The sequence below is a fragment of the Seriola dumerili genome, unplaced genomic scaffold, assembly GCF_002260705.1.
Source record: "Seriola dumerili isolate Sdu_G_001 unplaced genomic scaffold, Sdu_1.0 BDQW01000044.1, whole genome shotgun sequence".
In the NCBI taxonomy this organism is placed as follows: domain Eukaryota; kingdom Metazoa; phylum Chordata; class Actinopteri; order Carangiformes; family Carangidae; genus Seriola; species Seriola dumerili.
Genome location: NW_019174299.1, coordinates 7,051,141 through 7,068,665, shown reverse-complemented (window position 1 = coordinate 7,068,665; position 17,525 = coordinate 7,051,141). Strand labels below are relative to the sequence as shown.

General features: G+C 41.0%; 1 protein-coding gene across 1 annotated transcript in view; it reads left to right on the top strand.

Annotated features, from left to right (window-relative positions):
- Positions 1-17,525, top strand: part of tmem104 (transmembrane protein 104) — a 65,079-nt gene that overhangs the window by 30,779 nt on the left and 16,775 nt on the right. Inside the window, exon 9 of the mRNA XM_022739672.1 lies at positions 15,919-16,012. Coding sequence (XP_022595393.1) covers positions 15,919-16,012 — 94 coding nt within the window. The remainder of the gene's footprint in view (positions 1-15,918; positions 16,013-17,525) is intronic.

The window sequence follows — 17,525 nt, the reverse complement described above, 5'->3', positions numbered from 1 at the left end:
AAAGACCTACCACTAATAAAAGTCTGTTTCATTGAAGACGAGTTGAAGTAAATAAAGACTAAACTATCGTGGATCCCAGAAGGAGGCTGTGAGCTGAGCGAGAGACTAAATAAGAAAAATAGCCTGTCTCTCCTAACTTTCTCTCTGATCATTAACAGTAAATACAGCTGAAATCACAGCGCAGTCATTGTCTTTGGTGAGTTTGTCAGATGACGTTGTGGTTATAAAATCAGGATTTGACAGACATGTACTCGACTTTGACCACGGGGGGGGGGGGGGCAAATCTACATGCCGAACATGAGGAGTGTGAAGCTAGTTATCCGCTACAAGGACGTCCCAGAGTGTTGTAGCGGTCTCACTTGCTGAAGGCAAATGAACGTGATTTCCATGAAATAGATGGCGGTTCACGGCCATATTTAAAATGCAGACAGTTTAACAATAGCTGTCCTCATTGAGACCCGACCAGTGTAACCTTGAGCTCAGTGCGCGTCCGGCTGCATTTTTGTGGGTTTGTATGCTACAGTTTGTCGCTGGAGCAGCAGCGCACCTCGGTGCCTTTCTGAAAGGATTGGGTAGGTAGGTCATGGTGCTCTCTAGTCGCTCCTCAGGGAGCAGCTGCTTAAGTGCTGTCCACTGACCCACTGTGCCCTTTTCTAAAGTGGAGGATAAAATATCCACTCATTTTCTTTTTCAATTACATCTTGACGTATCGAACATGCAGAAAACAGTTTCTTTGTTGATTTATTCTTTTTTATTTTTTCCTAAGGTCTTTAATCTGTTTAATTTGGGAGGGAAGTGTGGTGTACTGTAACGCAGTCTCCCTCCTGTTCTTCCTCCTCCCTCCCCTCTGTCTACCCTTTTACAATAGTGGGGGTGATGAGTGGCGTGAAATAGCCATCGTCCTATTAAACCACCGGCAAATTATCGTTTCTCATTTCCTCCCCAGATATGTCCGAAGCCTGTCATAAATCTTCACTGTGTGCTGTTGCTCGTTTTTTTTTTTTTTTTTTAGCATGGTAGGCGTGTAATGGTTTCCTTTTTGAAGAGCAGAGCTGCATATTATGGCTTTTAATTAGGCAAATGTCTTGGAAACAGGAGCTTATTCAAAGTCATAAAGTCTTCAGCAAGTAGATGCTCATCAGTGTTTACTTACAAGTGACTGTTCTTTGCTTTCAAAAAGGATTAATGCCTGTGAATGCATGTTTTTGTCAACCACGTTATTAAAATTGAATTGAATTGAAATTGAAAGTGCAGTCCATTTACAATACAGAATAATAATTAACACGATGAGATTAAATAATATTATATATTATTAAAGATTAAACCAGTTGTTCCCAACCTGTTTGGCTTCTGACCTTTTGGGGTCCCTCATCACATTTGAGATTTCTGAGTTGTTTGAAGTTCCACATGGCTTCATGAGGTCAATGTTCCGACAATTCCCCCCAAAATAAAACAGATTAGAGAAAATGAATACCTGGTCTGAAACCACTGGACTCAACAGTAATTCAAAGACGTCTTAACAAAGTTTGTCTAATGAAAGATGCTATTGGATTGTATCATGGGAAGGTAGGATACAGTGTTTTTGCAGTTTGAACAAAACAGTCTGGATCTATCTTTCCAAAAATGATTATCACTTTCCATGGTACCTTCTTTAATTCCAGCCATGTTTGAGTTTGGTGATTATTAATAGATAGAAACCCTACGGCCTGCCTGTTAGCAGTGCTATGTTTCCTGTATGACAATGTAAATGTTGTTTTTTTTTTCCTAAACAGCAGTAGTAAGAATGAGATTAAAGGCATGAGTATACTTCAACAGGTTCAATTTTGGTTGAACAGCATCTTCAGACCACCTCCCCCCTGCGCCTTTCCTGTGTTGGAACAGTAGGGGCTACATTCAGCCATTTCTGTAAACTTTCTAAAACCGACAATCCGAAATTCACTACTGCACTTCATGCAGCAATTGCCCTGAGAGACTGAGAAGGATTTGAACTTTACCTTTCTCCCCCGCCTGTGAGTGTGACCATTCACAACAGCTGTCTTTCCCTATGTTCCTAGGACGAGGGTTGCAGTGTGTAACCGTTTGTCTTAGATTTTGTTTTTCTGAAAACCCCTTTAGACAGGGTTAGACACCATAACATGCTTACTAGTACTTATTATGTACTTTGGTCACACTTCTTTACCTGATCCCCTTGTGCTTCGCCTTATTGAACAGATTTAGTTCTTAGTACTTCCTTCAAGGTCTCTTACCGCGCTGAGGCTTTAGTGTTGTCCCTCACTTGCAAGTTGCTTTGGATAAAGGCGTCTGCCAAATGAGTAAATGTAAATGCTTGATTTTCATTCTGGGTTTGTAAACAAGGTCCAAGGTAAATGTGACCTTGCTAATGGAAGTTGAGGGCTCTCTGCAGAGCGACTTTTTGTTTAAAATCACAGAAGTGGAACCTCCTGATCACCTGCTAAATCACACTGCAGAGGACCGGTGTGTGATTAACTTTTACACATGAGTTCTGCCACAAACAGTCCAGCCAACTCATTAATTGTGCCTCCATATTGGAGCAGTCTTTGGGTGACAGTGATGAGACTGTGTGATTTAGTAGCACTGCAGTCAAATAAAAGTGTCTGAGCTCTATATTTTTTTTCAATCAGGTTGGCTCTATGGTCTAAATTTGAATGTCACATAGTTAATCTTTCCAGACTCTTGGTGGATGATATTACCCACAGTCCTTGGATTGCATTAATTTTTAGCATGGAGGCCCGAGTCAGAGTTGAATCCCCAAAATTGTACAATCTGTTTTCTTGTCATCTTCACTTGGTGATCCGTATATATTCGAAGTATAAAATCTTTTGACTGGCTCTGAACTTTCTCAGGGAACACGATGATGCATTCTCCTTGCATCTCTGCCCTCACTTTATCCCTGCTCCACCTCTGCTCTTGTCTGAGTCGTCTGCCTTCCCCTCATTAAAGTCCTATCTTTAATCGTGTAGAGACATGGCACTCTCCAGGGCCACATACCTAATTAAAAGTGTAGCGCTGCCGTGTTGGGTGTGTTTCACTTTCACCAGTAGCAAATGAAATGAAAGCTGTTATGAGAGTGTGTCTATAGTTGTTCTTATTTGAACCTTCAGCACACCAATGGTCAAAATAGCACGTACTTCTAAGAGCTAAAGATTTGTAACGTTTTTTTCTTTTTCTCACAGCTACACTACTCAAAAGGATCCAGAGTTTGAGACCATGCATGTGGAGTACGAACAGTTGAAAACATCAACCCTGACTCCAGAGGGTTAATGGGATTTTTTTCAAATTTAGCCATCTAGATATTAGCACTTTATGAGATTTTATTCAGATTTTTTTCTTCTATTGTTTCCTTTGCTGTACTCAGTTTTCATTTTCCTGCCTGTTTTCCATAGTGGATGGACTGTGTCCTCTAGCCAGACCACTGATCTTTGTAATTTTTAAAGATCTAAACGCAAATGTGTTTTTATTAAAGTAGAATTCTTAGTGCATAAATCATGTTGTAAAGTGGCTCTGCAAAAATGCAGTAACAGTAAAAATGCAGACTAGTAAACTTAAAAGTGGTCTTGATAATTATTATAGGAATTAAGTCCCGTGTGATGAGGTTATTTAACGAGGGCACAGTTTGTTGCTGGACGGTGCACTGCGGCGTTATTGTAGAGCAGGTGAGTGAGTGATCCTGACTTCTGGCTTCTATGAGGTCATGAACCAGCTGTGTGTGAATCTGTGACTCACTCACTGTATCACTTACTTACATTTACTCCCCCTCACTCGAGGCCAAAACACACAGGCAGCATAGGATGCGTGTCTTGTGCTTTTATTATCATCTACATCTACAGTACGTAAGCTCACGCACTGCTGCCATAGAGATGTGCAGAGAATGACGAGGCAAGTCTACATCAGTGTACGCTATTGTCCAATTTCCATTGTCCACATGTAAAAAGGGGAAAAAAAAGCAAAGAAGCAGCGGTTTTTCAGCTCTCAGTGTTGATGTAGGACAGTGTCTTTGACCTCCACGAGTCACAGTCCCAGCAATGTAGACATAACGTGAAAAAGACATTTCCTGTAGAGGAGAGATTCTGTATTGAGGGTTGGTTTCAGATGTGCCTCCGTGTGACGTAATCAGTAAAACTTGTACTTATTTTCATTCTCTCTGGCTGCACAAGGGGATGAATTGTAAAAATCACTTTGGTTGCGCTAAAAATTAATATCTGAGCATTCGGGACAGCAGGGACAAGCAATGGAACCTGAATGAAATTGATTATATTTGATGATATAATTCAAATTCTTACAGCAGTGATTTGCTTCCATGGAGAAAGTGCTACCTGAATATTTTATAGCAGCTCTATGCAAATAAGAGAGTTTGACAAATCTTTGTTGAAATTTGGCCAAACTGGACATCAGAAATCATAGTCGCTTGCATCGATATGCCCCATAGATGTAGCCTCTGTGACATCACCTGAAAAGCGGTTTTGAGGATCAATGGGGATTGGTTCACTTTTGGAGCTTTTGAAGCCTCTAGTGGTCATGAGAGGAACTGCAGTTTTTGGCACTTTTTTTTTTTAGCCCTGGAGGTTGAAACCTGGTCTGCCCAAATCATTTTTCACATTGACACACTCTTATTTCCACTGGCTTATACCACAAAATGCTCACACTGTAGGAAGGAACTGAGGTGCACTAAACTCAGTAGAGTCCAGTAAAGAAAGACTCTGATTTTGATTGGCTTTATTGGCCCATAGCAATCCCAAAATATGCCTGGATCCGCCCTGATATCCATACTAAGGGAATCTCTACTAAGAAAAATATGTTTTATGTGCTTGGTTAGTGAGTTACTATACAAACCTAGACTTGAACTTGAACTAGATTTTGAGGACCTCCAGTGATTTGAATCAAGCCTGACAGGTGATCCACAGTCTGGTTCACTGGCTTCCTGAAGCCTGCTTCAGTTGTCTTTTGGATGCGAGGCATGTTCGGGGAGAGGCAGCATTATTTATTCATGTGGTGTGTGTGTGTGTGTATGTCTTTGAGGAAGTTGAATTTCTGTAGCTTGATGTTGACCCAAAGACCCAAAGGGTTGGGAGCAGCGTCCGGAGCTGACAGAGACAGTGACATAAGAGATGGATGGAGGGGCTCCTGCTGGCAGCAGATAAGCCCTGTTACATTCACCCTTTATGCCTATCTCGTAAAACATTAAAAAAAAAACATGCACACACACACTCAGAGAAATTCATAACATTGACCCTAAATCTGCCATTTGTTAATAATATTTCTAATAAGGTTTTTTAGAATTCAGGCAAGTCTCTTCTACTCATTGCAGGATCCTGTGGAGGCTGAAGTGATGATGTTTTGTTCTTTTCTCTGAGTCAGCCAAAAGTGTAGTCCAACTTGCCGGGCCAACACTTGTCACTCAGGAGACAGGTGAGCTTGATGCCCTGTCAACACTTTTGAAATGGCACCAAGAAAGAGGCTCATTTGTAAAACCTCCGCTGAGGTGAAAGACAGATCTAGCCTTATATTAAGTTTACTCCTCCTCCATTGCTGTTATTGTCGGCTTTGACTTCCCAGAAACCCAATTCAGGTCACGTTCGCGGCAAATATTCTCCAACACATTTACAAACTACAGTAAAAGGCAAGTTTTAGAAAATGAGTTGAGACAGGCGCACTTTAGGTCACAGGTGAGCTTGTTTTGACCTGAGGCTGCTGTAATTTGACCCTGTATTTGACCTTTTTATACACACGTCGTCAGTCACGCTGATTATTGAATAGAAAACATCTAATGTAAATGTCCAGATTTTATCATTAGCTGCACCCACAAATTAACTCATCCTAGTCAAATGGATGACATAACATTTAAACCATGTGTCTTAATTGTTGCCAAGTCCTATTTTTTTTTATATGCGCAAGGGGTGACAGAGCAACAAACAATTATTTGATTAATGAATTGATTAATTGTTAAATGTAAAAAAAAAATGGCTTGTTTTGTCTGACCTGCAGTGTGAACACATGCAGTTTTCAGTGATAGAAAACAGAAATTGTCTCGTTTGAGAAGCTGGAACCAGAAAATATTTGAAACTTAAATTATAAAAAAAAAAAAAAATCTCAAACAATTATTCACTTATCAAAACATTTTTTGTCAGTTGACTTATGATTCATCCAACGATCATTTGAAGTGAACTCATCTTGTTATTAATTGTTATTAATTGCATTGTCACTTAGCAAACACAATCACTTAGAGGCTTCATGTTGACGTTCCGACACACTCAGTTCATTTTTTCTTGATGAAGGGAACATAAAGCAGAATGGAGCCACAATATCTTAATTGGTTTCATTAATTGGTTCTTGAAATATGACACGTCAAATCATTTTTTCTCTTTTATTATTTATTTATGTTAATCACGTTTGCTGGTGATTAATGACGCTGAAGGTAGACCCTCTTTCATCCTGACAAACGTATAGCTCCAATATGGTTGTAACTGCACCGTGTTGCCTCCCAGGCACCACCTCTGCTCCCCTCTGTATTATCTGCCTCTCCTCACAGCACCATCCCCACAATCATGTGGTGAGCATCTTTGTCTTATGCCTCTCTTCCCTCCCCGCTGCCCGTGTGTGTTCAGTGAATCAGATGACTTGTTATTGCTATCATAAGGGTTTGTACGTGTCTCCTGGGCTTTTATGGCCTATTTTATGCCATTTCTGTTCCATACCACCATGGTGAGGTTACCCCCAAGTCTTTAATCATACATGTCAACACCAAGGCACTGAATTGGCCCGTAATATCCAATACTCCATTACATCCTGTGTATGATGTAGTTGACGTGTTGTTTTTCTCAGCATCATGCAGTCACACCGCATTTTATTTTGTTTTGCATCATTAAGATGAAATACTGTCTGAGAATCTAAATAATCTTTTTCCTGGTTTTGTCATGAACACACACACACACACACACACACACACACACACACACACACACACACACACACACACACTCACACACACACACGTATACATATACATATAATATTGTTGGGCTTTGAGACATTTAAATGTGTACTGAGTAATTGGTTCCTTTCTCACTGCTAATTAATTTCAATCAGTCTTAATGACAAAAAATGCAAATTGAGGATCATTCACTCTGGGAATGTAAACAATGTCTTAATTTCTGTCAAACTGTCTGTAGGTTGAAAAAAGTCTTAGATTGCTGGATTCTATATTTTATACATTCAAAGTCTTAATCAAAGTTAAATGATGTGTGCAGGTGTACAGGTCTTGAATTTTTGCACTTTTTGCAGCTATTCTCTGGTGAGGAAGCAGGAGGCACAGATCTAGCTGTCTCCATTATAACTGCGTGTTGTTTCCAAGCAGTCCTCCAACCTGAACCTCAACCATACAGGTGGTTTTTTTTTCAACCCTCCGATACCACCCATAGCAGTGTCTCCTGAAATAGCGCCCCTCAGTTGTCATGGTTACAATAATAACAGAAGGATTGTACCGAGAGCAGCGCACCTACCTTCGTCGCCATGGTTACTATAATAAAGGTCAGGGTTCGGTTAGGTTTAGGCACAAAAACTACTTGGTTAGGAAAGACCGTGTTTTGGGTTAAAATAAGTAATTCCTCAACATTGTTGTTGTCATAGTTACAATAATAACAACAAACGCTCGTGGATATTAGAAACAACATAACCTGCTGGTTTCACATGGGAATTAAACACCCCTCCATGTTCCTGTGTTTTGTTGACCCATCCATCCACCCATCTCAACCTCCTCCTGACGTGGACGTTGTCTCTCTTTACACTACGTCACCGCACTGTTCCCTTTGCTCCTGTCATAATTACTATGACCACTAGATGTCACCTAGCAACGAAACGTAACTATGGGTCATAATAACGATCAGTGGGCAGTGTTTACAGTACGTCATGCGAAATGTTTTCATGTGACTGAAAACATGAGTTTTGTACCACATTTGAAAAATCTAGTTAATTGTAGTGGGTGAGATAACTGAAATACAGGATTTTCTCCATTGTATTACAGTGAAGACCTGCTGCCTCACAGAATGACGGCCTGTTTTTATGAAATATAGGATTAGGCTTCACAGAAAACGAGTTTAGGTGCCGAACAGGAACGATCTCGTGGTTAATAAATGAGGTGGTTATCATCTTTCCATAGTAATGAGGTGAGATCTGCATCTGTGTGAGTGAGGATTACAGGTGACAGTAATTGATTAGAAACGGGTTCAGATTGCATTTGTTAATCAGGGCAGCAGTGTCTGAGAAAAAACAGTTTGGTTAGGAAATTTCATGATTAATAATACAGAAAAAGTGACTGAATAATGACCTGCAGTTTCAGTTTTATCTGTTTGAAATCTGTTTGGAATAAAGATTAACATCAGACACAAATGGCCAGGGATCTTGGGACTGTGGGGATTGGCTATTATAATCCTTCTTTCTATGTTTGATTGTGGGTGGATTATCAGTGCCCAGGCTGGACCACCGCATGGAACCACCAGGGCACTTAGGATTTTCAGTGCTGGACTTCCTCCCCACCGTGATCTCTGCTCGCCCTCAGGGTCTCTTACTGTTAACCCTCTTTGCGGCAGACAAACACCAGCCAAACTCTAAAACTAAACAGTGATTTCCCAACTTGGCAGTCACGAACAAAGCCCTCATATGGCTCTGTTGGACATAAATTCAGCTACAGTGACTTCCAAGAGCCCGAGGACATCTGTGCCACCGCAGCGTTTGGCCGACCCTGCTGAAAAGAAGAAAAAACTATGTTGATTAATTATTTAATGGGCTGGACGGTCAGGGGTCGACTAGCGTAGCCCAACTGTGATGGATGAAGAGCCTGCGCAATGCATGGCTCAGGAGAAACACTCATATGTGGCGATTAATTAGAGCATTGGATTGGCACCGGATTGGATTGGCACCCTCTCATCCGCACAAATCCAAAACACTGGTCTTTTAAAGACTTTGAAAGTGATTGACAGCCACGGCCTGGGTTGCCAGTTGGTGGCAGGTTTTCACCATAATTGAGATCATTCACCATATCTAAGCCCCATTAATCTCTTACTCCCAAATTATAACTTTGCAGCTTCACAGAGAGGCTGTCGAAAAAAAGTCAAGGGAAAGTTATTTTGTTACTTTTTTAAAAGTAGTTATTCCCTTTATTAGACAGAGGACAGTAGAGAGAATGATGTGTTGATTAATTATGTAATTAATGATGAAATAATCGTCAATAGTTAAATAATTAAATAATTAATGACGGCTGAAAGATGGAAGACAATGGACAACAAAGGTGTTTTCACAACCTACATTTAAAAGCCAGGGTAGCTTCGCTGAGATCGATGCTCTATGCTGCAGAGTTCGACATCAGTTCCATGTTTCATCTACACTCCCGACCGACTGCATCTCGGGTAGTTCTGTGCGCATATGCCAATGTGAAGTAACTCTGACTGTTTGGGAGTGTTGTTTGTTGCTTTGTGGAGAACTGGAAAAATGGGTTTAGAGAACAGGGAGGCAGCGGGTTGTTCATCCCTGTGGCTGAGACTGTAATGATAAAAAAGATGTTGCCCTCAGAGCGTTGCCATGATTTGAGTCACGGTCTGTAATGAGACCTTGGTACAGCAGTGAGGACTGGCAACAAAGGTGTTGTTTGAAAGCGAAATAACGATGGTGTCACCACAAAGAACTGAAGCCCGTGTTTGAATGTGGATGAAACACGTTTTAAAAAGTAGATCCCCAGAGATGGCAATTATCTGAGTTGTATCATCTGCAGACTTTTTCAGTCCCGGTAAGTGGAGTTAACAATAAAGATCTGTTATCTGAACTGCTCACTTGAGCACAAAATATTCAGAAGTACAAGATCAAAAGGACCCTATTTCAGCTTTGTCTGATCGGTGAAGTGGAGAGACTTTAGATAATTCAGTCTGATAACTGTTTGATACTTTTTTACTGAAGTAAAACATTGTCATTATAGGTTCTTCTTCTTCTTTTTCTTCTATTAATTTTTCTGTTCCTTTTTTATTCCTCTCTGGCCACGACAGCCAGAACCGGAAGCATATTGTTTTTGGCTTGGACGTCTGTCCTATTATCATGGACGAGATATCTCAGTAACACCTTGACAGAACTTCTTCAAATTTGGCACAAATGTCCACTTGGACTCAAGGATGAACTGATTAGACTTTAGTGGTCAAAGGTCAAAGGTCACGGTGACCTCAGAAAACCCTTTTTGGACATTACTCAAGCAAACTTTCACACAAATGGTTAATATTTTATATGGTTCTGGATAAAAAGGAATGTAACCTGAAACTAGTGGTGGAGGCATACAACCATGAGGCAGTATTTCTAGTTATTACATTTTAATTCATACTGTTGTGGCTGTCTCACGGTTTAGGTCACAATGGTGTAGGGCCATTTCTGAATCCCAATTTGACCTCAGATATTTACATTTTAAGGGTTCTAAATATTATTAGTGACAGGGCCTGAAATTTGGATTAAAATCACCACAAAAAATCAAATACATGTTGGGCCAAGCGCTGCACACAACGCGTTGTCCATCATTATTAGAATACAGTGATAATTCATTGTTTATGTGATGCGCCTTTCGTGCTTTCTGCAAATGAATGAAAGCCCGTGACCTCACATTGAGAGCAGGTTATGCAAGAATCTTTTTTCCTCAGTATTTGCTGATGCTCCTTCAGTGTGAACCCTCCACAGAGAGGTAATAGGACAGATCTCAGTGTTTGTATCCATCATTGCTTGGTCACCTTTACAGTTTCTCATCTCAGACTCAGTGTTTATTGCGTTTCACTGAAGTGTGTGATTGCAGCCAGCCAGGTGTTGTCTCATACTGAGGAGGAAAAATGGCAGATTTTTTTTAAGAATGTCTTTGTTGTCAAAAGTGAAATGCCCGTAGTTGATGAGCGCGCTGCTCCAGAGGAGCAATACCCATCAGCTTGCCGAACAGGCAAGCATGGGAGGGAAGCATCAAGCCAAAAGTGATTCATGCCACTTTCCTCCTGACGGACTCTGTTTTGGTTTATTGAGACATTTATTAAACTGAGCAAGAAACGTAAGCAGTTTCTGTGGTGAGGACGCAAAAATGCACACAGAAATCTGTATGTCTGCAAGGCCGACGTACAGAGTGAGATGAAATTGCCAGAACAGTCTGAACAAAGTATTAAATGAATAAATGCATTGGAACCAAGTGTCAATCTGTCAGCGTTATGAAATTCTAGTTATATTCATCTCTTTGTTTTCCTGTTGTCTGGCAGTTTTATTTCTCTTGACACTGCTGCACATTTCTAGCTGATGCAGACCTTTGAAACTGGAGCTAATGTTGTTCTCTGTAATATTAATATAATTACTACTATTTAAATTGAATCAAGCGTGGAGTTCGCTGAATGATAGAAGATGATATCTCTTCATTTTCATAGGTTTTTCTGTGGCTTTTCAGCAGGTTCGCTCATCCCTCTCTGAGGCTTCATTTTTAGATTTGACACATGGAGATGTGTGAATGTGTTCAATCATTTCACACATCAGGAAGTCTGAAGTGCAAAAAAACATGGCTGCTGTAGTGCAGCAGCTCGTCATGTGACACCCATCACATAAAGCCGTCAGCACCAACATTATGTGCCACTTCACTGCACATCGGCACAGCCACACAGTGTGGGGATAAACAGTATGGATACATTGTAGTTGTCTATTTGTTGTGTAAAAGAATAAATCTACACGTGAGTGTTTACTTTCTGTGCGGCTCCTCAGTAATTACCTGTGGAGATGGTGCTCACAGTCCGGGCTCTGAATAAATAATCACACAATTGTGGGTCATGGAGCACTGTCAGAAGTGACCCTGTTCTCATCCATTGTGGTAGCCAGGAAAGGAAAGACCAGAAAAGGAGATGACCTGAAGCTTCATATACATTTATCCTTATTAGCTGACTGTGGGTGTCTTTGTCTAGAGGTCGCTAATGTCTGCCTTGAACAGCACACTCTCACCTGTACCAGATTGCTCTGCTTTGTGATGATACATGCTGTAAATTCTCAGATAAAAGCTGGTATCCATGGGGGGTCCACTCTCTCCACTCTTGTTCCCTGTCTGCCTTTTATACAGTCAGTTTTCAAATAAAGACAAAATGACAAAACAATGATTTTGATAAAGAAAAAAACAAACAAACAAAAAATTGATATTCAAATAATAACCAAAACCAAAACTCAGCACACTCCTGAACCTTTTTAGATTAAATGTCAATCTGTAACGAGGGGGATTATGCTGTTTGAATAGCGAATAGGCTTCAGTGTGAAAAATCTGTGCAGGAAGAATTCAGCTGCACAAAAAGATGTAAAGTAAAAGGGGTTTGAACAATTTCTTAGTCGTAACAGTATTTATGTGCTGAGTTCGACATGACTGCTGATGTGCTGATGGAATCAGTGCTGTGGAAATGTACATCATCCTAAATTTGTCAAGACGATGGGTAAACATGGAGGACGCGTTACATTTCCATTCACATCAAATAGCAATTTAAAGTGGGAACAGATTAGAAAATGTGTCTGTCTAGAATATGGCTAAAGTATACTTAAAAAAAAAGAAGAGTACCAGGAATAAAGGCAGTCTGTTGTCAATCCTGGACTAGACGCACCTCTTATATGCTTCCTACTTAATGCCTCAGAGCCAGATCCTCTTGAACGTGCACCCCAGCACTACCATTTTTTTTTTTTCTTTTTTTTTTTTTTTTGGTGGACAAGTGTGATCTCTGGCTCACTGGGACATTACCATTTTCGCTCTCTGCTCTGGTAGGGTCATGCCAGCTCTCTGGGTCTGAGTCACCCTACAGCCACATGGCATCTGATGCCCTCACACTCGCCCACTCACACTTCCACTTTTCCATCCCCATGCTGTCGTTTTCTGTGACTTCATCTCTTTCCTGTGCAGCTCTAGTCCCTCTGTGATCCAATTTCTACTCACCGAATTCAAGAACGCCTTTTTCAGAGGATCAAGGTTTTCCTGTCGCTGCTGTGGGAGTATATACATCCTCTGATATTTAGTTTATGCCCTCATTGTCTAATTAATGGACTGTCATAGTAGTCTTACACGATTTAGCCCATTAACCATAACAAGGTTTTAGAGATACACATAAAAATAAAGGTATGCTTTGAAAATGGTGGTCAGCAGTGGTGCTCTTTGATCTTGAGGGACATTTCCTGGTGATCTGTAAAAACAGCTGGATGTGATGTGAAATTTTGTCAGTTATTTACCAATATAACAGAAATATAAATCCAAATAATATAATATATATTGGTGCAAATGTAGTTTTCTCTATAGGGAAGAAGGTGTTGTAGTTGTTTATCTTTGAGGTGGTGTTGTGCTCTTATATTGCTCTTGTTGTTGAGATACAGTTGAGCAGTCCACTGTCCTCAGGCCATTGTTCAGTCGGGGGTTTTATGGGAGGCTGCGCAGCCTTGATTCATGAGTGGTCCTGAAACTGCTGAGAAACTACAACAGGCTCAGTGCTATTAACCCTCAGGGATATTTCTTGAATCTCTCCCCATCGAGGCGGGACTGTAACCTGGTATTAAGAGCTGTCCGTTTAGGAGCTGTTACTCTATGTAACTATGTTAACAGCTGTGAAATAAGAGTATTTATGAAATCAAGATATGTGATGTAGGCTAGGACATCGAACATCAGTACTTCTTAAATATCCACAAATGTATCTGTATCATTGAGAATCAAAAACCAAACACATTGAACATTTGATCAAATTATTTCTCTGGTTAACTTATTCTAGGATCAGATACCTCTTGATCTCAATCAGAATAATCTCCTAGTTTTATATTGTTGACTTTAGACCAAACATGTTTATATTCCACAAAAATTTATTCTTTTGTATCAGTATGGAAACTTGGAGATTGTTTTGGCTCCAGAGAAACTAATAAAGTTTATATTTACCCTTTAACAAAAAACGTCATTGTTGAACATTACCCCTTTTTTGGCTTAGCTCGATCTGTTGCTCAACTTTCTGCTTATTTGTTTATCCTGCAGTCTATGTTCAAGGTCCCAGTGTCCCAAGTGTTGATCCATAAGAAATTGAAGTGTTGATCCATAAGAAGATATATTTATAGTTTTAAGAACCAAAAACCATCTCAATGTAGTTTTACATCTCTCTCAGGCTTCTCTCTGGAGCTCTAGTGACAACAGGTTGGTGAGCCAATCACAAGAGAGGAGGCTCTGAGCCTCCCTTCTGATTGGCTGACTGTTTTCTGAGTGATCGAATAAAAATATTGCAGATTACAGGTAAATACTCCGAAAAAAACAAATCCTGCGAGGTTGGAATGTGGGTCCAGGTGGGCGGGGCTTGGGGCATGGATGAGAGCAGTGACTGTATCGTAGTGACATCACAAAGTTACAGAAGTCAGTTTCTGAATACAGGCTGTGTGCATTTCTCTGCGGAAATCTCACTTCATACAATATGGGACCTTTAAGATTACAGCTTCTTCAGTAGAGTCAACTTGAACAAATTATGACTAAACACTCTCAAAGTGCCAAGTCGGTCATCAGTTGTAGCTCTTTTCATTAGGCATGACAAATACGTTTCAGACACAAATATCACGCTGCGTGACGACATGCTGTCATTCACAAAGTGATCTTTGTCCAGAAAGGAAAGGTGCCAGGAAAGACCCACTGTGCTGAACCCTGCAGGGCTAAAAACACTGCTGTCTGTCAGCCAGCTGCCATCATTTTCACTCTCTTCTTCAGACACATCCCTCTTCATAATGATTCACTCATTGCCTCCGATGGTCGTGCAGATTTATGCTTTGGCTCGTCTTGAGCTTAGGCTGCACTTTTGCCAAGAAGACAGCGGGTAATACTTTAATATATAGACACGTAGGCAACATCATTATTCAGCAGAATTAAAGACTGTTATTTTTTTTCCTCACACACCCACAGATACTCCAGCTGTCCAGCTGTACATCTGGAGATAACAGCTGACTCTTGTTGTGTCCGAAATTCTCTTGTTCCCTAACGAACTAGGTCAGACATGTTACTTGGAAACTTTTAAGCCTTCGTTTTATCAAGACTAATTTAGAGCATAGCCTCATCTGAAATTGCTCCATGATATCAAGCCATATTGCCATGGATTGGTATTTATACTTCAAAATCAATAAAAACCTAAGTAGTACCTGTAGTTTTCTTCCATGGCTAGAAAAGTCAACAACATGCTTATATTTTGAGTGTTTAGTAGCCGTCTTTCTGTCCACTCTACTTTTTTCTACATGTCCAACACTGAACTGAAGTCTTATTCTATGTCCTCACAGACGTGTGTGTAAGTGTGTGTCTGTCCATATGTTTGTCTGGGAGTAAGGTCCCTCTTTGAAACCCTGCTGGCTGCTCTTGAGATGAAATGGCACACAAGTGAGTGCCTCTGAGATCACATGGCTCTCAGACTGTGCAGTCAGAGAATGGGGATGGGGGGGGGGGGGGGGGGGGTAAACGCGTGGAGGAGGAGGAGTGAGGGGAACTGATGGAATTGGAGCTCCAGTAGCTGAGCCACTGCCTCTGATTGCAGCTCTTGATAAAGAAAGTATCTGATAGGCAATCAGAGCTGTGGCCTGAGAGGATTTGAAATTTTTTTGTTGGACTATGGATTGGTCCAGCTGTTCGTCTGTTCCCCTGTCTTTGAGAGTGCTGATGGGATTCTGACAGCACACAATGAGTCTCCACTTGTGCTTCAAAATGACATGTTTGGGGAATTATCACAATTGCGAGTCCAAAACAGAGCTGTGAGCTGATATTAACAGGGGTCAAGAAAACCCACAAAAGTGACATAAGAGGGTTGTCTAACCTTGAACTGGTAAAGCATTTTGTGTCTTATACACCAATTGAAATATTCACCACATCTTTTCTTTATCTTGCAGAGTGTGTTCACTGTTCTTTTGGGACCTTTTACCTTCTTCAGCGCTCAGAAGACCAAATATCTTCAGATCCTCACCTCATTCATGCGCTGGATCGGTAAGAAAAAATATCCTACAATATTCCCTCTCTAACTCTGATTATTCAGTTTACTCACATGTTGAAGATTTTGGACTTCAAACATTTTGACTTCTTCAAACATGAGATTTCTTTTTGACTTTCACCTTCCTTTCCCTGTTTCCTGATTCCCTTTGCTTTCCTCCAGCCGCCTCTTTCTCCTCCCTTTTTTTCAACCTACACATATTTCCATTTTCTCGATGTCTCCCCACATTTCTTTGATGCCCCCCACCCTACCTCCTCTCCCCCTGCCTTCGCCTGTGTGGCTGCTGTGCTCAGGTCCGTCCATCATGGTTTGGTCCTGCTCTGTGTCTTTGATTCCCATCTCCTCTCATTCCTCAGCCTGACAGGCTTGACAGCCCGTCCCAAGCTTGATTGGACCGTCACTCACAGGGCGACGGACGAAAATAAACCGCCCGTCCTGGGTCCGCTGTTAAAATCACAACACCACTGAATCATGGTGCTCCCGCCACCCCCGCACAGCCGCGTGCAAGCTCGCATAAACAACACACAAACGCAGCAGCGTCCACACACTGTCCACTGGCTGGCTAAATAACCTCACCCTCCCTCGGCTCTCTATGTAATTGATTGGTTGTGCCTTTTCCAGGGCTCTTTACAGCACTGGTTAATGATTCAGGATATCTCCATCTCTTATGTTTCCTCCAAGTATTTGAGCAACAACATGAGAAAACACAACAGCAAAATGAATAAAATTATATAAAATAGAATTATCCTTTAAAGGTTCCATATATATAAAGGTAGATGTCCATGTGCTCTTTGATTATAAGTCAGGTCTAGGTTCTATATTAATACTGTGAAAGTATCAAAGCGCTCAGTCCACAGAGAAATGCACACAGCCTGTATTCAGAAACTGAGCCTTAAAACCAGCCGTCAGGACTTCTGGAACTTTGTGATGTCACAACAATGCAGCCGCCACTCTCATCCACGCTTGAAGCCCCGCCCACCTGGACCCACCATCCAGTGTTTACCTGAAATCTTCTAGGTCTATATTTTTATTAGATCACTCAGAAAACAGTCAGCCAATCAGAAGAGAGGCTCAGAGCCTCCTCTCTTCTGATTGGCTCACTGACCTGTTGTTACTAGAGCTCCAGAGAGAAGCCAGAGAGAGGAGATGTAAAACTACACTGAGATGGTTTTTGGTTCTTAAAACTATAAATATATCTTCTTATGGATCAACACTTCAAATAAAACACAGGAGAAGAGAAGAACAGGGGTAGTAACCTTGTGGAATGCTTGGAATCACAGCACCTAATTATCAATCCGTAGATGTCCATTCTTTCCCCAGTAGGTATTCTCTTAGGTCATTAATATTGACCATTAGCTTTTTAGCTGTAAATATTTGTGTTTAATGAGCAGAACCGAGCACATTTCCTGTTCCGTGGAGACAGTGTGTCTCATATGTGGATGGTTTGTTGGAGCTTTTCTGACAGAGCTGCTTTTCGAGGACAACAGAATGTATTATGCTGTTAAGACA